This window comes from Paramormyrops kingsleyae, chromosome 18, assembly GCF_048594095.1.
Source record: "Paramormyrops kingsleyae isolate MSU_618 chromosome 18, PKINGS_0.4, whole genome shotgun sequence".
In the NCBI taxonomy this organism is placed as follows: Eukaryota; Metazoa; Chordata; class Actinopteri; order Osteoglossiformes; family Mormyridae; genus Paramormyrops; species Paramormyrops kingsleyae.
The window spans coordinates 4,155,156-4,174,689 of record NC_132814.1 but is presented as its reverse complement, the minus strand read 5'-3'; the positions used below and the strand labels follow the sequence as shown (position 1 = coordinate 4,174,689).

General features: G+C 48.2%; 1 protein-coding gene across 3 annotated transcripts; it reads right to left on the bottom strand.

The window, feature by feature from the left end:
• Nucleotides 1–101: 101 nt before the first annotated feature.
• Nucleotides 102–19,036, bottom strand: LOC111842637 (protein phosphatase Slingshot homolog 2). Of its 3 annotated transcripts, XM_023809483.2 has the most exons (15): nt 18,825–19,036; nt 14,453–14,496; nt 6,746–6,858; nt 6,547–6,611; nt 6,353–6,474; nt 6,199–6,264; nt 6,047–6,112; nt 5,709–5,903; nt 5,353–5,446; nt 5,029–5,157; nt 4,849–4,895; nt 4,519–4,665; nt 4,154–4,354; nt 3,182–4,031; nt 102–1,816 (listed from the first exon to the last, which is right to left on the bottom strand). In XM_023809483.2, the coding sequence occupies exons 1-15, from the start codon at nt 18,885–18,887 to the stop codon at nt 686–688; spliced, it is 3,333 nt and encodes a 1,110-aa protein (XP_023665251.1). In that variant the 5' UTR covers nt 18,888–19,036; the 3' UTR covers nt 102–685. The 3 variants fall into 3 exon arrangements, with proteins under 3 accessions (XP_023665251.1, XP_072558550.1, XP_023665246.1); XM_072702449.1 differs by lacking the exons at nt 14,453–14,496; nt 18,825–19,036 and adding an exon at nt 10,870–11,204; XM_023809478.2 differs by lacking the exons at nt 14,453–14,496; nt 18,825–19,036 and adding an exon at nt 10,382–10,950.
• Between the last annotated feature and the right edge of the window lie 498 nt (nt 19,037–19,534).

Below are 19,534 nucleotides of genomic sequence, written 5' to 3'. Positions count from 1 at the left end.
GAGGTTCCTTTGTTTTAACTATTCAGAACTACTTGCGCTTTTCCAGTCCAATTACACCCAGTGTCCCTCTATATTAAAAATACATTGAAAATGAAACGGCCTCATTTAAAATTTTCTCTTTAATGCTCACAGCTAAAAAACAGAATAAAAAAAAGACATTGTTGTGATGTGCGGTACAGTCGGCCGGCACAATATTATATTTTAAGATTTAACAGTGAAGGCAGAATCCCTCACCGCCGTCAGCTGTACAACAGCTGCTGACATCCACACATAGCAAACACACTCCCTAGGAAATTGTATTCAAAAAGGTACACATTCAAATACCAAGAGTAAAGTGCGTCCAAGACAAACCTCTCCTGACTGTCATTTACAAATCCAAAGCTAGAATATGTACCAACTACCATCCATGCAGATCTATACAAACACCAACCTACCCACACAGACAGACACACAGACATCCAAACCAAATGAGACACGTGGTTTTTGTAAACAGAGTCCAGTAGTGATTGCAGGCACCGGATTGGTCAGCCATCTCCCCCTCCTCAACCAGCTGACCCGGAGGTCTGGGTTCAACTCCTCATTCACTTCATATGGACTGGAGGCTGCTCACCCCAAAGGACACACCCCTCAGGATGCCCCTCCCCCAACCTCACCATGCACACACCCAGACCCCACCCAGCCTGTGTCACATGGTGTTGTAGAGAAAATTGGGTGTCCGTTTCTTTTCGCTTGACTTCTGCAGCTTCTTCAAGGAGTGCATCATTTTATACTGTGGCCATGTTGCTGCAGTGAGTCGGGGGGGTGTGGCCTGCTGTGACAGGGGTGTGGCCTGCTGTGACAGGGGTGTGGCCTGCTGTGGTGAGCAGGAGCGATCACCACAGTGTCCAGAGCCCCCAGTCGTACTGAAATTCACAGGTAGAGTGGCATCATGGGATTGGCAGTGGGGGCTCTGGGGAGACACGCAAAGCTTCTTAGTTGTGTCTTTGCGAGGGTGGTGCAGCTGGGGGTCAGAGGCAGATAGGCATTTTGACTTGCGCGACTCCGCGAGGGAGGGGCTCCAGTCTGCAAGGTGATTGGATGAGAGCTGCAGGCAGCCCAGCTTGGCCAGAGATGCGGAACGCTTCATGAGGGAGGGGGAGGTTTGCTGGGCCACCCCCCCTTCATCCCCTTGCGCCTGCGCCCACTCCTGCCCCAGCTCCGCCTCCCCCCCCGCCTCACACAGGTATGTCCGCAACTCCCGCAAGGTCTCCCAGGTGTTCTGCAGCTCCGCCGCCATGCAGGGGGGGCCGTCTGTGTCCGTCTCAGTCTCCGTCACCCCCTCGAGCTGCAGCACCTCCTTGTAGGAGGGGCAGCTGAGTGCAGGGCTATGGCTCTCAGATGAGCAGCCAATCAGGGGTGAGGGATCAAAGTCCCCTGTGTACCGGTACATGGTCAGCAAAGGCTCATGGGTAAGCAGCTCCTCACTCGGCTCCTCCCCCATCAACCTGGCTTCTCCCTCTTCTTCCCCCTCCAATGCAGTTAAGGCTTCCACTACAGCACACCCAGTGCCAAGCTCAGGGGAAGTGCTCTCCAGCAGGGGGATTAGGGGGGGGCACAGGGCACTGTCAGGGGCGGGGTCACGGTTATGGTCAGGGGACAGCCGGCATATCAGGGGAGGGGTTAGGCCAGGTGATTCAGGCCACGATTCGGCATCTTCGTCCTCCTCGGGTCCTGATTGGTCAACGGTGGGGGCCACCTCACTGCCAGTGAGCATGTGACCGTTTTCCAGTTGCCACATGGCGGCACCATCGCTGCTTTCAACGGCTGGAGAGAAAACCTAAAGAGAAAATGTTTTTGTTACCTCTCTGAAAAACAAAAACAATTTCATCTGAAAAGCAGGATTTACTGCAGGGCCGGTGTAATACGACACAGACCTGGGCCTGACTTACTCTGCCTGTGACTGACCACTAGATGGCCTAACTGGACAAGAAAGGACAAGCTGAGAAACGGTGAAGAAGATTGTCCTGACAATCGGAATCTGTATTAATGAAATTCCTCCCATTACATCAGAGAGAGAAAAGCTGGAGGCCTTACAATCTAATATCGAGTTTCTCATTGTGTCAATAAAGTTTGCCGAATTCAAGAGATTAACTTCTGAATTTAAATTAAAAAAAAAAACATTCCATTTTCACAAAAACACTAAATACACGGATGTCATAAGACATCAGCCACAACAAGCTGCTTTTTGGTTCAGTTTGCAAAAATGCTTTTGAAATATTTAAAAGTATAGAGAGACGCTCCCTGGGTTACGATATTTCGACTTTGTGATGAGTATTCTGATTCCATTCTGTTTTTCACTTTGTGACACATTACATTATTCAATAAACTGAGAAATTCAACACTTTATTATAAAATAGGCTTTGTGTTAGTGATTTTGCACAGCTGTAGACTAATGTAAGTGTTCTAAGCATGTTTAAGGTAGGCTAGGCTGGACTATGTTTGTTAGGTTTGGTGTAATATATTAAAATACATTTCCACCTTACGATAAATTTGCATTACAATAGGTTTATCGAAATGTAACCCAATCATAACCCTGGGAGCAACACTATAGACCAGGGTTCTGTAAATCTGAACCTCAATTCCAAATCCAGGCCTTGTCTCAGTTCTCCCAGGTAGTTAGTGTAATAATTACTGATTCTGATTGGTCAGAGGCTTCACACCTGGCTCACAGGTAAATGAAGGCTGGAAAATCAGCAGGGCTCGGACCTCGAGGACCGTGATTTGAATAGCAGTGCTATAGACAATAAGGCTGTGGGTGACAGCTGACCAGCAGGAGGCACTGCATAAATTAAATTAATCGAGGCTATGCAGTAACACACCAATGCATGCAGCTTATTCCCAGATTTTGAGGTTACATCTATACATTAAAATATGACATATCTTTGCCTGAGTTACTGCTCCTAAAACAAGTTTACTAGACACCTGGATTTTAATTCCATTACCCTGTTAAGGGGTTAATTATGTCTGGGTACCACTGACATGGCACAGCCCCCAGTGGCAGTGGGCTTCAAGCCATAATCACTCAAAATTAGGTCATTTTAGTTGTGTTAATGTTTGAATGTGGAGAATGTGTGGTTACTTTAATGGTCTGGAATCAGCTTACAGGTTGACTCATCGCGATAGATGGTAAAATCCCCCTCACCTTGTCCTCGTCCTGCAACACAGCAGAGACAAGTATGACAGCTGGTTCCTCGGGGTGTAGCAGCTGTGGCTGGGGAACATGGTCACTGAGGTGAGGCGTCTGAGGAGGTGCCTGCTCCGAAAAGGAGCGTACTGAAGAGCCCTGAGAAAGGCCCACAAATTTCTTGCGGGCACTGAAGAAGTCGATGCTGTCAGTCCCTGAGGGAGAAGTGGGGTCTTGCGGGGGGAGCTTTTTGGCAGCAGGGGCTGGGATCCCACCCTGATCATTCTCTTCGGGGTTATTTTCAGTACCCAGCAGGGATCTGTTTGCAATAGAGGCCCCTGGAGTGTCTCCTTCAGGCACTTGGGCAGCACATCCTACACTCTGACACAGGGACTCGGACACACCCGGCTCATAGCTAGATGTGCATTTTTGCTCAGGCACTGCAGTAGGCAGCTCAGATGCATCCTCACTCACTGCTTGCAACTCGGGTACATCCAGGGGTGCTGCTGTGTTGGGGGACAGGAGATGCAGGGCCGGGGGCGGGTGGGGACGCCCAACAAATACCGACTTGGCTACGTTCACTGCTGCACGGTCCAGCGCTTCATCGGGCACCACCGTGGCCGCCTGCGGCTGGGGCAGTGACGAGAGCGGGCAGTCAAGCGCTGGCGGTTCAGCCCTGTGTGCAGTACCCGGGGCGGCCAGGGCGTCCATGGTATCTAAGAAGCGTTGCAGCGAGGGGGGGCCATTGCTGGGGTGGTTATGTGGGTCCGAGCGGCCGAGCGTGTGGGGGATCTTGCAGGGGGACTCCCGGCGCTCAGAGAGGTCGCTGTCCGAGTGTGAACGCCACAGCTTATTGTGTCTCTGCTTGCTGGCAGAGGTTGGGAAGAAGGAAGAGGAGATATAACAGATGCATACAACCAAGGAGTCCAAATGACTCCTAAAAGTGGGTGGGGTTAGTGGCAGGTGGGGCTAGTGGTGGCCGGGGCTCACCTGGCCAGTAGGATACCCTGGTACTCCTCCAGCTGCCGCATAAAGGAGGGGTTGGGCTTGGCCACGGATCGGCGCTCCTTGACGTGGCGGAAGGCGCGCTCCAGGTCCCAGCCGTACTCCTTCATGGCGTAGGCGATCACCGTGGAGGCCGAGCGGCTGACGCCCATCTTACAGTGCACCAGGCACTTGGCTCCTGCTTTCCTGGAAGCAAGACCAAAGAGATGATGCGTAGAACTAGAGCCCAACGCACACAGAGACAGGCAAAGCCTTGAACATGGGTGCGATGTCATTAAGCTGCACCTACACAGCAGACACACACACACACACACACACACACACACACACACACACGTGTCCAAACTTACTTGGCTTTGGAGATGAACTTGTAGGTATCGTTCCAGTAGGCTAAGAGGTCAGTGGCCTCCTCGTCGTACACACGGATGTTGTGGTACTCAAACAGGCCGGGGAAGAAGTTGTCGATCTCACGTGTCACGTTCAAGATGAACTGCACCCTGTGAGCCAGGCAGATGGGTTAGCACTGAATCAGCCAGAGGGAGCAGAAATTGTAGAAGAATCGCAACCGGACCCAAAGCGAAAGTTACTGTTTGGGTGAAAGCTCAACATGCAGGCACAACAAAGGCTCATCTCAGGGGGGCTGGGGGGGGGGGGGCAGTTGGGGGTCTGAAGCCTCTTACCCGCTGCTCTGAAGCTCCTCCAAGTTCGATGCATTCCACTCTGAGCCCTAGGAGAAAGCAGGACAGACAAACCCATATCTCAGCATCTCGAACCCAAGTCGCACATATTCCTCATTGGATACCAGTCAAGCAAACCAAAAAATACAGCCCAGGAGGGGGCAAGCCAGGTCCAGCACTGACCAGGAAGACATGCTCGAAGATCTCCGTGGGGCTGTCCATCTGGCCCAGGATGACGATCATCTCGTTGTCAATGAACTCTTTAAACTCCCGTAGGTTACACACCATCTGCATCTCCAACTCCGTTCGGATCTGGGTGTTAAAACATTCAATTAATCAGTTAATAACCAATCTTAGCCCTATTAAACTAAGACAGTTAAAATGTTTTCTGCCACACACTTTATAACAGGCTTTTAACCACACTGGAACAGCAGGTTTTAACCCAATACAAACGTAATGTGAGATGCATGGAAGGACAGGATGGGGGAGCGGAGGGGGGACACCCACCTCTTTGGAGGTGATGTTCTCCAGGTCTTTCTGCATCATGATCTCTCTGAGTCGTGTCTTGATCAGCCTCTCCGTCCGCTCACGCTCTGTTGGCCTGTAGGGGGCAGTGCAGACAAACCATTACAACATATAAACAATGGATAAGGCAAAAAAAAAAAAAAACTCAAAAGGGCTGAGATCTGGTTCTCACCCAGCTGCTGGTGCCACTGGTTCTGATCTGTTGCTGCCCTAGGTCTACCAATCTTTCTAAGACTGACTGGAACTGAAATTATCTGCGCCACTCTACTGCAGGTGACCTTTGACCTCTCCATCAGACACCTATGAGGTCAGCAATGGGAGGCTGGGGAAACACTCACACGTCATTGAAGAGCACAGGCGAGTCAGCACGGTGCGACTGCAGATCCTGCATGGCGTTCCACTCGTTGATGCAGGCCTGGTCTGAAGCCACGCGGCTCTGGTAGTAGCTGACCCAGGTGAGGAACAGGCTGCCCGGGTAGTAGTTGTGGCACCGGGCCACCTCACAGGCCTTGTGGAGGGACTGCAGGGCGGACCTGGGGGAAAGGGAATGGAAACACTGCTGAGGGTTGGGGGCGGAGTAATTGCTATGGCCCATAAAAGGCAGAGAATGATGGAAGAGGAGAAGATATCTGGCTCGGGGTAGACAAGCAACAGTCGGACCGTGGAGCTCACTCACCACATGGCCTGCACAGATACAGGTTTGAAGACATGTACCCTGCTGACTGTAGACACACTGAAGCCTCTGTGGACAGACAGGAGGAGGGAGACACGACCAGGTCAGAGAGCACAGAGATACCACAGCATAGATGTGGAGGGGGCGGGGCTTACCCATCGCCATCCAGGTGGATGAGAGTATCACTCCAGAGGGGCAACACCAGACCTACAGTACATGTGCTGCCAGAGAGATAAACAGAGTCACTCAGTGTTATGCAGAGTCACGCCGCACTAGAGAAAGCAAAGCATCCCCATAGGTAACACCTACCTGTCAGAAGAGCTGAAATCTATACCGAGCACCGTGCTCTCCTCCGTATCCTGGCGGCCGTTGGTGGTCACCACCACCATGTAACGCGTGCACTGGGTTCGGGCGCTCTCCAGACGCACCGCCTTGGGGGGGAATTAGTATGAACAAGAATAGCCTTGAAGACAACATGGGCTGGGAGAGGGCAAATGACTTACCAAACGGATGGTGTCCTCTGGACGGAGCAGCATGAACATGGTCTGCAGGTGCTGCTGGAGGTCACCTGGAGGGCGGAGAAAGGGGCGGAGCATGAGACATTGACACACCCACCAAATCACAGTGGGAGGAGTTTGAGACGGACACCCCCCCCCAGGAGATCAGGGTGGGTGAAGCCTAGTGGTACAGGTGTCCACCTACCTGCATGCTTGCTGCGTTGCTGGCCAGAGTGGGGGGTGGAGGAAGGGGAGGGGCCATTCCCACGGGGCAGGAAGAGGGCAGCACCCTTCACAGTCAGGAAGCTCTCACTGATTCTGCAGTGGGGAAAAGTGTAAATGTCAGTGTAAAGGTGCTGGGAGGTTGGCGAGTAATGTGGGGGTGGACAAGGCGATACTGAGGCACAATACTGCCCCAATACTGCCTGTAGCACAAGGGCCGCCCTAAATTCAGCCCTGAGGTTGAGTATGCTTGCACCATCAGTAAGGAAAGACCGCAGTACAATTACAGCTGAACCAACCACCCCCCCTTGCTAACTCCAGTCACTCATACCCCTCCCCCCACAATCCACTGATGACCTTCACAAGGAGGGGTGGAAAAATCCCCCCCCCACCCCACTCAACAGCCACAATTTCAATTTCAATCAAAAACATACAAAGCCGCGACATCCCTAGCTGATATCCAAGATCAGAATCCTAGCCTGATCTATTTCATTTGTCGCATCTGCCTAATTTACGTCTCTTGTGCAGATTGCAAGGTTCCGTGACATGCTACTGGAAGCCTGAGGCACATGGCTTGGAACTACAAGCTGTCAAAATGTCGGCCATGTCGAAATTCCTTTGAATCAAAGTTGTCCGGCAGCTACCAGCAATGTGTACAATGGCATCCTTTTGAGAGGAGGTAGCAAGAGCGTCATTTGATACAACAAATCTAATCAGGCACTTGCAGAAACATCATAAGAACCCGGCAAAATGGAATGGCTTAGATGCACCGACACCTACCGTATCTGTATGTATATTTAAATATTTATTAAATGATCGGACCGGAACTCCGAATCGGCAGTTAGAAATATCAAATGGATTAGGGTACCAAAAAAGTGGATTGGGACCCCCCCACTATAAAAGTGACAACCACATGCTAACAGGGTACATTCCTACAGGCAAAGACGCAACAACTCTGACCCCCACCGGAGATATCTAGAAATAAGGTAGCTGGTCACACAGCTGGCAGAAAGTTAACGCCCCCCTGCCGCCCCCCCGCGACACACTAAAGCGCATGCCCTGGCCCTCACCCTATCCATATTTGTCATGTTTCTGCAGGGTGGGGGTAAATATATACATACAAATAAATAAATATAGTAACAGGTTGTCTAGAAGGTCTTCTGAGTGCAACCAAGAAAGACCAGACACCCCCCACAACCCCCTGTGACAGTGACACAATTTTAACTTTTAGCACCATTAATATACAAACTGAACTATATTAATTTACCCCCGTGCCTCTCAGTTTAGCCCCATAGCTTTATTAACACGATTATTCAAGTTATCAGCGTAATTCAAGCTCAAACACTAGCACAAATTTAAGACACAGCGACAGAGAAGACAGATTAATTAAAAAAAAAAAAAAAAGAGTTGGAGGAGGCGGAAACTCAGGAAGGAGAGAAAAAAAATTCTTAAAACTGGCTGTTTCTAATATGGTAGGGATCTAAAGCCTGGCCCCCTGGCTTTCATTGGCTGGGAGGGAATTCCAGCTGGCCAATCGGAGTGGCCGTGGCCATTCTAGAACAGAAAGGGGAAATTCCCAGACAGTCCAGGGAGGGGGGGACGTCACTTCACTAAACCACAAGACAGCCTGGCACCCAAAGAAGTAGGGAAACATCACTCAGATGTCTGGAGATTGGGGGGGGTTAATTAATTACTGAAACATCTTTACAAAAAGTTACTTACCATCATCTCTTTAGGTTTGTTTATCTTACATTTAAGAGCAGAAAACATGAGTTAACTGCACTCATGTGTCTGAATGCAATGTGTTCAACAATATTTAACAATTTAGCACACCGGCCTTTGCCGCTTCCCGATGACACCACAGAGCAGGAGCACAGTCACGGATTCGCCAGGTGCTGATGCACAGGCGGGATCTGGGCAAGCCCAGAGCAGGGGTTCCGCTGCAGGGACTCATGTTGGCGAAACCACCCTGCCTAGTAATGCAAATCCCGAGCTAAAGCAAATGACGTGACCACCACGGTGACTCGGTCAGCGCTAACAGTCCATCCGGCGAATTCGGACACAGGAGTCACTCTCGTGAAATCGACTTCCTGCGCATGAGCGATGCCAATATACGTATACAAACATACGGCATACACAGCCCCACCCCCCATGTGTGTTCAGTGATATTGCTGTAAGTTTATTCATGGTTACTCCCCAGAACAAAGAAAGTGGACTTTGGACCTCCCTACCCAGAATCCTCTGCATGCACTGAACATGGGCCTGGTCAGCTGTAAACACAGGTGCAGCCCGGCTGCCATTTCCTGGTCATGCCCCCCCAAGTCATGTGATAACATTATTTAATCACGCGCGGGCCAAGATGAGAAACACAACATCAGCTGATAACACACCAGACTGCAACGGCGAGCCCTCAATCAAAACACACTTTGCTTTCTACAAAATATGACAGTACACTCAGGTGACCTAAATGAAACCCTGATTTCAAACCTTATTTAAAGGCCCCACATCTACAAGGCCTGCATACTAAGCTAATGCCACACACCTGTATGACACGGAAAAACATTCTGCTCATTGATTTTTTACTCATTTATCTGATGATTTTATCCAATGCAACTTTTAGTGGAGGGAAGGGTTGCAATATGTGTATTCTCTGTGGGAGTTGAACCCATGACCTTTGAAAATGGGCCACCAAGCTCATGGACCAGAGGACCAGGGGTTAGTTATTATCCTACACCCTAACCTGCAAACTGTCCCACTCGCTAAAACCTAACACACCACTAATGACATTTTCATTACCACCATTTAAGGTTTTTAGAGGAGAGCTGACCTGTTGGCTAAGGACTCCCAACCAGAAGACTGTCAGTTCCAAACCCATAAGGACAGCCAGATACAGGAAACGGGAGAAAGACCAAGAAATTAAGCCAAGCAAATATGGAGAAGCCTGCTGGTCTATTTTAGGGTGACACTCATGTCCATAGAGGGGCTGGGCTCTGTGGCTTTTAGGGGATTAACAGCACCCCTAATGTGTTTGGAAATTGGTGCAAATCAGCATATTAAATCCCACAGGCATAATTTACAAGCCAAGTGATCTACACAGGAAAATTACGTTACGTGACCTGAGCCGCCTGACAGCTGAAACCTTAGCTATAGAGCACTAGTTTTTGCCCGGAGGAGCCGGTCACTTCATTTTTCATTTTATTTGGCTTCTTCGGGGGAAGTACTGCAGGAAATGTTAAAGAAAGCGGAACGTTCTATCCTGCATACGTCCTGTACCACCATGATTTCTGGGCCGGTATAATAAACACGACGGAATGTTTTCAACACGTTGCCGCTGTGTCACGGATACCCCCGCCCCCCAGTCCCGACTCGGAGAAACCACCGGCCCAGACAATCACGAGTACCCAAGCATGTCCAGACCTGCCGGGGGTTTCGATCAAACCTGCAGGTGGCCCGTCACAGGTCGGCGAGTACCCGCCTTACCCCAACCTGACAGCCCCGCTGCACCTGTCAACGAGCTGCTGTGCGCAAAAAAAAAAAAAACGTCAGTGAAACCTGCACGTTTACGCGCATTATCACTGCCGCGAGCGAGAGCCCGATCGGACCGCCGGCTCACACTTACAGCGGGCTGATGTTGCTCTGGACGGCCATGGCGTTTTCGGCGAAGTACGGCGTCATCTTGGCACCGCAGCAAGCGCAGAAGCGACCAGCTTCCGAGCCGGCGGCCACGACCAGGCTGCCTAGGGTCATCGGGGTGGATCTGAGAGACACCTAACCTAACCTCCAAGCCCAACAAAGAGCTCCGTCTTCGCTCAGTACCGAAAGTAACCGGGCGTGATACCGAGAGTGACTTTTAAACGCCGCGCGTCTCTATAAAAACTTCTTCGCCCGTAGTCAGTCTCTGTCCAGGTTTGATCGAACTCCATTCCAATGTAAAGTTTCCATATCAGGGGGGAAAAAACAGTCACGGAGTCACTGTAACAGCGAATAGTTCACAATAGTTCAGCAGAAAAAAACAAAAGAGAGAAATCTCCGCATAGACGAAAAACTAAAGTTTTAAAACGCAGCCAAATAACACAGTAAATAGTGTATCAATGACCCGCACAATACCTATTTTTAAGTAAAGGCTGCGCGGCGTGTCGCAGCCGCACCGGGCTACCGCACACACTGAAACCTGGAGCGCCTCCGACTTCCCGGGACTTTAACTGCGGGGAGGGGAGGCGGAGGAGGAGACAGACACGTGTCTGGGCGGAAGGTGTAGGGCCACGACGCGCGGCTATACCGCTGCAGAAGCAACAACAGATTCTTCGGTTTTTACTTTTTCGTGCAGTATCAAACACGTGCGAACTCGATCCGGACACGGACACGGACACACACACACACACACACACACACAATCGGCGACCTTCCGTTGAACCATCTATCGACATACCCCAAGAAAAAATCATTCTTTGGGGATCCATAGTCTGTATCTGATGAACGTAATCGTTGGTGAGCTTTTTGTTTCAGCTGATATACATGTTTTCTAACAACAATTTCTTAAAATTACAATAATTTTGCCCAGCACTTAATGTTTGTCACTGGACCACAAACAATTCTGGCATGTTCGACCATTCTAGCAATAATGTGAGTTCTGATTCTGATTTATATAATAACTTCATAAACAATTATGTATTCTGAATTTTAATCATCTGCACTGCAGTATCAGGTGAACCAGATCATTTTTTAATTAAAGCGTTCAAGTCGCCACCAACAATTTTGTATTTGGATGCAACATTACTAGACAACATATAGATCATTTCACGACAGCCCATCGAACCTCCTTAAGATGCAGATTAAGCTAAAAATCACCATACACTCCATAGTCTCCTGCTGGAAGGTTCTCCACACCAACAGAGGAACTAGGTCTGTCCTACCAAGGAAGTGCTACTGCGCAGAACCCTACTGACGCACCTTTCACATCATTTGGTGGGTTTGATAGTATCAGGCAGCTTGAATTTCCTTTGAAATGGAGAATAAGGGTCTGAACACAGTTTGCAAACAGCTCATAGGTGGGAATGGTGTGTACCCTGTGATGGGTTGGCACCCTGTCTTGAGTCATTTCCTGCTTTGCACCAGTAGCTTTTGGGATAAGCTCTGGACCCCCGTGACCCTGCGTAGGACAAGCAGGTATAGAACATAGATGGATGGTCTATGTACAAAGGTCAATGTCCCTCTGAAGACTAAAGGCATCTCTTGAGGTGCCCATTTTCCACAGGCGTCCTGTAAACAGGCAGAGACACGTGGCTGGTGATCTGCCGGGGCTGAGCTTCTTATCAGGGCTGAAAGATGATCCTCTGTTTGGGATGTTACCTTGGGGGGGCTGGGGGGGTCTGGGTGCCAGTGTCACCAGCAGCAGCAACAGCACAGCCGTAGGGATGAGCTCTAGTCACACGACAGATTGCTCAAGACTGTTGACACTCTGAGATGACCCCCCCCCCCCCCCCCACACACACACACACACACACACACACAGCTCCATGTGCCCTGCTCCATCCCTCAAAAGGAAGGTAACTTCTGGTTCCAAAGCATAGACATCAAGCAAGCAAAACAAGCCACCAGGAGGTTGTGGGTCAAAGCCCTACTCTAATTAATGCTGCAGTTATTTTATTCAGCAGGCTGACGGAAAAACTGCTTTAAATCAGGCCCCAGAAGAAGCATGAAAACAGTGGTGCCAAATATGTGTTGGGTTGAAGTGTTACAAACAATCGCATGCTGCTTTGCATAGCAGTACGTACACAGAGTTCCGACCAGTGGCACCGTTGTCATAGTATATTGTGCTATATTTAGTTCCTGTTTTGCAATGTCTTTTTTTTTTTGAGGAAGCAAAAAGGGTCACTGTAAATAGCCACTCTCCCTCAGTTACCCCCACCTGTGCGCGAGGTTACAAAATGCGACAACTGGCAATAAACCTTGCGACAAATGAAACTAAACCTCCACTGAGTGGTGACACCCAGCCAATGAAAACAAGCAAACAGGGTTAGCCAGTGAATATACAGGGGCGGGGGGCTAATAGGTGAGGACTTTGCATCCTATAGGTTGTACATCTCTTAAGGCACTTGGAGAGACAGCGGCAGAGATTCTAGGAGAAACACACGGTAACAGTGAATCCATCCCCTGGAGTCACACATCACCAGCGGCTTGGCGCTCCTGTACAGACCAAATGGACGCAGCTGCCTCATGTGGTGGGGGAGGGGGAACAGACCCCCCCCCCCCCCAAAAAAAAAACACAAAAAAAAAACAAAACAAACAATGAACTTCCTCAAACACGGTCCTGGGTCAAGGAAAAGTCAAAGTCAAATTCAGCAGGGGTGATAAAATGGGAACAAGGAAGTCTGTTATAATAAAAACTTAATCTATCCAGTTTCTATAGCACTTGCCACCAGTATTAGCAATTTTATATACAAACTGATTGTCAAGAATATTAGCGGTTACCTAACACAGCTGAGTCATTTAATGTTGCTAGTATACATGGTAAACTACTGTTACTCCTGGAACAAGATTAGTAGCGTGTGAAGCAACACGGATACAAGTGAACAAATAACAACAGCAACAACAACAACGTCAAACACCACCCCTGCCCCAAACAACCCACCCCAGACACGGTGGAATGGGGGTATGCAAACAAGGCTGCTTCTGACAGGATGTCATCACTGTCGTATCAGCCAATCACACAAGCACATCCAGGTTTAACAAAACAAAAAAAACAAAAACAATTAACGCCACACAGGAAGGTCATGGCCACTGACTCACACACCCAGGGGCGGCGCACACACACACACACACCTTTGTCTGGTCAATGATTAAGCTCATAAGCAAACAAATTTTCACTATCATCCACGTGTTAGGGCAAGTAAAAACATCTGACTTGACTTTCTCAATAAGCCACAAGACCCAAAAATGCAGGCCTTTTCCACACCAGAGGACTCCCGATGGCCTGCAGGTCAGTGTGACCTTTGACCTTTTTGAAGGACAGCACAGAAGGTAACAGATGTAGCCGGCACGCTTTTCCTGGAAGACTGTGTGTAATACCAGTTTATACCTTTGAGGGTACAATAACTTACTCATAAATTAATCACTAGGGCTGTACCCTCAAGGGTCTGCCAATTGTACCCTAACTGTAGGTAAATGTACCTTTTAGTCTAATTTAAAGCACAGAAATGGACACTGCGGAACATGTCAAAGGTACAAACAACATTAATGTACCCCCAATGGTACAAAAATGTACCTTATAAAAAACAGAAAAGGAGTCCAAGGAACATTTACCTATAGCTAAGGGTACATTTGGCAGAAATATAAGCAAAGGAACTCTTTTTTTCCTAACAGTATGCAGCAAAAGCATCCATGACAAAAATGAAGTGTTTTATATCATTAATCATGAAATCAGAAGAAAAAAATTAGTAATGAACTACAAGTGAGCAGCACCTGACTGCGGAGAACACGAGCTGACAGGTTATACCACTGTTGTTCGGGAAGTCTGCTGCGCAGGCACAGGGTCAACTATTGCAGCCACACCTGCGCAGAATGCACCAGCCAATCACAGCAGTAGAGGCAAAAGTGGGTGTGGCAGCCTCATTAATAGCGGCGCAGGTCGGCGCAGGTGGGCGCAGGGGGGGAGGGGGGCGGTAACTGTCATCCCGGTCGCCTGACTCACCTCCTCTGCTGGCAGCGCTGATCGTCTTCTCCGCTGCCGGTCTCCTGTGGACAGAAGCACAACGTCCGTCAATCACCAAGCCGCTCTATGGGAGCCACCCGGTTTAGCGTCGACGTCGGGAAACGCCAGCCCCGTCATAGATACTCCCACGCTCCGCCGACGAGGAAGAAAGTCTGGGCTTTCCTGTCAGTCACTCTCAAAAGGTGTGCCAACACGTACCAGGAAAACAGGGACGAAAACTCTTACGAAATTACAAAACAGGGATGACTACATGTCTGGGAGTTGGTCTTGTCTTGTTCTATTGTTAAAAGCATTCGTTAACCAGGCAGCCTCTGTGGAACCTCAACTCTGCCCCTGAAACGGCCATCAGACTAAATTAAGGGTGTTTCCACCAAGTACCAAAACTCCATAGGTAATTCAGCCTTGCAGTGGTACCAGCCCGAAAGTCCTATTGTGCTGGAACATACATACCTGTCAAGTTTTGGATTTGAAAATAAGGGAAATTTTCCGGCACCCGCCGTGAGCCACCCCACCACCCCAACCAAGCTCCAGTATCCCTTACATTTTAAGACAGGTGTACAAGAAATCTAAAATAACCACTTGTCATTTACATTTTATTTTCATTACACATTTTCTTTTAATTTCTCATGTTCACTCATGTGGCTCTCTGGCATTCACTAATGACTTATTATACAGATTTGTTGCAGACTTTATATCCTTGTTGAAGTCGTCACAGAAGGTGAAAGTAACGTTGTTTTTGGCACACAGCACTGCCATTTTAACCTCCGCATTTATTACCTGGTTAATGTTGTAAATGACCTGCAGACTACTGCAGGTGGCAGTTCTCGCGAGGCTACTGACAGTTCAGTTTGGAGAGGCAGAGGATTAAAAAAAAAAGATATTATAATACGGGAGATTTACGGGAAAATACTAATACGTGAGGACGGCGGGAAAGAGGGGTAAAATACGGTAGTTTCCCGGCCAAAACGGGAGACTTGACAGCTATGAACATATGATTTGAAAACTTGTATAAATGTACCATAAGCTAATTTAACTTATTTAGGTTAATTGTGCATATTTATTTAAAAGTATGTTTCACGTCAGAATGTAAAGCATTCAAACAGGCTTGGTGAAAACGTCGCTCAAAGACCGTTGCAGTATACAAACCGACCACAAGGGGGTGCGAGAGTCACAATAAGGAAGTCCAGGAGAGTGACGAAAGAGGCTCAGGGTGCACAAGGGAAAACAGGCAGTAGGAGGCACCACAGAAAAAGTTAAATTGCTAGCAAACATACCTACCTGGACATAAGGGGCAAATAGACCACAGGGAAACACCGGAAGGCCAGACATTCAGATGGACAACCAGGACCAATGGGGGAGTGAGCACCGCACATGCTCAGATATCACCCCCCAACCACCACACCCATGGACATCAACGTCATCTCGACAGCATACAGGGTAAAATATCCAGGGTGAGGATGCTCTCTCAGAATACACCCGGCCCCTGTGCACCTGGTTTTAATCTGTATCCTCCCCCCAAGGGAAATGAGCTCAGCTGTTTAAGGTGTGGTCAGTGGAAGTCATTGGCAGACCCGCAGCCGGCATCACTGCACCCATATGAGCTTCCTGTCTGAGTGAAAAACATCTGCCCACCACAACGTCTGTGTGATCAGGCATTCAGCCCCACGAACCACAGAGAGCGGCCTCACGCTGATTAGGGCACTTCCTGCGGGGGTCAGCTGACCACTTCATTCACCCCGAAACAGGAAGATCCCGGTGCTCACACTGGGACGTGGGCATTCCTACAACTAGGGGGCGCACAAGAACCAGAATGAGAGCTGGTTAGGACCCTGGACCTGGTATGCTGATCCAGCCCAATATTACCGATCCAACATAACGTCACTGCTTGTCAAAAGGTGAAATTCTTACTATATGAACAGTTTTTTTCTAATTGTTTCATTAGAGATCTACTTCAGTCTACCAGATCAGTACAGTTTTACATAAATGGATTTGTGGCAGGTTATCAAGTAAAAATGATACATTTTCCATAAAAAAAAAAGAAAGGTAAGAGTCACTTCAGCATTAAATCACATCTCTTTAAAAAAAAAAAAATTAAATTATGTAGATGTCTCCATTTTTCAAATTCCTAGATAAAATGGAATATCCACCCAGTGCCAAGCTCTGGATTCCATTTTAATGCACACATAAAAGTATTTTTTATTGCCTTGACTCTGCAGAGTTGACAGCTGCAAGAAGCATTATTACCTTTGTGTATGCTCTTGTCACTCCTTAACCCCCACAGAACCACCACAGTTACGAAGAAGCAAAACCAAATTGTTTTATAGCACAAGATTAAAGGTTCATTCATCTCACAGGACAACCTGCATGCATTTCTAAATGGGATCACTTGACAAGCAGATGATGCCGTCCGGACCCCAGGCGACGTCAGCCCAACTCGTTCACTCCTGAGACAACAAAGAATCAGTTATGTTTACGACAGGGTGGGGGGGGTCCCAAGTGCCACTCTGAACACACACTTTTCCATTGCGCCGATCAGGATAAAGATCAGAAAAATCAATCCATTTGTTGTTTAGACTGAATTCCTGTGCAGCATTTGAACAACAGGAATCTGCATTTTTGCATTAACAAAACACACTGCTGGCCAGATGTTCAGCTGATCCATTAAAAAAGAAAAAAGAAAAAACATTTGGGCTGTTGGGACACCCAGTCTATGTCACAAAGACCTGCTTTTCCACTTTTTACAGGACACTCTGTTGTACCACAACCTGCCAGAGGTGTGAAAACCACAGCAGTCTCCAGAACTGGCCCGACAATCACACACCTGACATCAGTGGGCCAAGGTGCACACACAGCAAAAAGGCACCACCTAATGCAATGTTCTACCTCCTACACCTTCTGCCCCCAGCGATGGGGAAACATCAATAAACCACCATCACCCGCCCCACCCCCCCTTCAAAGCCAGACCGCTCAGCCACCACCGAGATACCACATTGTTCAAGGCATTCATAGGTCCATCCAAGTTTCAGTCTTACCTCATGAAAATCGCAGACACATCAGGGAAACATTTAGCAACCACACACTCACGCAAATCTCTTGGTTTTCGCAAGCTTTTCTCAGTTTGCGGTTTAAAAATTATTTATTTTGGCAGCACTTTTGCCCAAAGACGACACAAGGGAGATACAGTAGATAATGGTTAAAAAGCATACAGCTTCTAAAGAACCAACACAAATTCATGGGCTGCTAAAACGCAAAGTAGTGTGGAAAAGCTGTAGGAACATATCTTAAAAACATCGTGTGTCAGCAGAGTTCACGCTGCTCTGTGTTTAATACCCGCTGTGTGCCCTTTTCAAACTACTCATGCACCAGTTTATTACATCTTTTAGACCTGCTTTCCAAACCCCACCTTAAGTTCTCCGGGTGTGCGCTTTAGGAAAAAAAACAGCGGTATATGAGGAATCCCGGCAATTTAGTCGCTTCCAGCTTTTCGAATTGCAGCGTTTCCTAAAAATGCCCTAAACTGATGAGTGGCAACTGGGAATTAAACAATGAAGCCACGTTTTTATAAGATCTGCGGCTATAAATTAGACTCCTGGCATGGACAACGTGATCGGTAGCTTTCGGACGTTACACTTCGCGGACTCCAGCTGGACAATTTTAATGTCATTTTACATCTGTTTATTTAACGGATTCTGAAAAATAGGGTCAACCTGCAGCAAGTGGTGGTTAAGAGCCGAGATGAAGGGCCCAACGGTAATGCGGGAGTCCTAAGCCCCACAGCGCTCCATTAACATGAGGAATAGCTGCTGGGTGAATAAACCAACAAACTACGGGAAGGAAGCACTTCTTTTATTCATCCGTGTTCAAATAACTACAAGTTAATGGTATTCCAGAATTTGTGAAATAAGGGGTCGGAAACTTTATCATTAAAGGTAAGACTTCAGCAAAACAAAAGTAACACAATCGTGCCACTGGCACCGGGGAGGATAGACGGCTAGCAGTGAAATATGACAGCCTAGACAGACGGTTTGATTTAGCGCATTATAAAAAGTTTCTAACAAAATCCCTACATCACATAATGAGAACTGGGCGTCTGCTACGTGGGCTATGTCATATTGATCTTGGTAGTAAAGCTCATTAATACTGTAGACCAGTTTCTCCAGGTCCCCCAGTGCGCCCGTAAACCCGCTACAATGCATCCGCGATAGCCATTCGCGCATGCGCGGAACAAAGAGGTACTTTATGGCAATCCAGTCCTCGGTGGGGCATGAAAATAACGGAAAAAACCCACAATGTACCGGGCGAGGGACAAAAAGAGACACAGATACTCGTATCGTTTTCCTGATTTACTCACCGACACACAGGGACTAGACGTAGCGCTAGGGGTCGGAGACCGTTGTACGGTGACCAACGCCATTCAGGATCCGACAAACCAAGACCTCGGAGATACCGACATGATTATCCGGGAGGGAGAGAAACACCCCAGCTCAGGCTCAGGCTCCGGCTCCGGCTGCTTGGTCTGCTCGCTCGCTGCTCCTTCCTCTATTCAAGTGGTCGGCGCATGCGCGGAGGCCGCCGGCTGTCAAACGCCGAAAAACCATTAACTGTATGAGCGCTGGACTGAATGAAATAGTCAGCTAACGTAACAGGTACAGAGAAGTAAGCAAGTAGTGATTAGAAAACCATGGTTTAGGCTAAAAGTTTTGAGCACAGAATTAAATTGAGACTTCCACAGCTGATGCCGGTACTGGATGTCACACAACAATACTGACTGAAGGTTCAAGCTCTTTAACCCCATCAGTACCCTCTCAGAAGTCACAGACTACAGGGAAGTTACATTTCCCTCCACATATCTGCAAGGCACTGACGGCTCATTTCATAGCAGGATGATTCTGAAAATTATCTACAGCTGTCAACTGTTAAAAGCAATGATCTCACATATTCACATACTTCTCAGAGACCTCTTGCTTATGTCAGAATACAGTCTACCTCAGTGGAACACCTTTTAGTCAAGAAGCAGTTTATGAAGCTTCCAGTTTTGGGTAAGACTTATCTTTTTTTTTC

Bases quoted from the DNA above. Each gene is read 5' to 3' on its own strand.
- LOC111842637 (XM_072702449.1), bottom strand. From the start codon at position 11,189: ATGTCGATAGATGGTTCAACGGAAGGTCGCCGATTGTGTGTGTGTGTG. The intron at 5,904-6,046 runs GTGAGTGAGCTC...CCTTTCCCCCAG, and splicing joins GTATCTGTGCAGGCCATGTG to GTCCGCCCTGCAGTCCCTCC. The intron at 4,666-4,848 runs GTAAGAGGCTTC...CCTGGCTCACAG, and splicing joins GAGGAGCTTCAGAGCAGCGG to GGTGCAGTTCATCTTGAACG.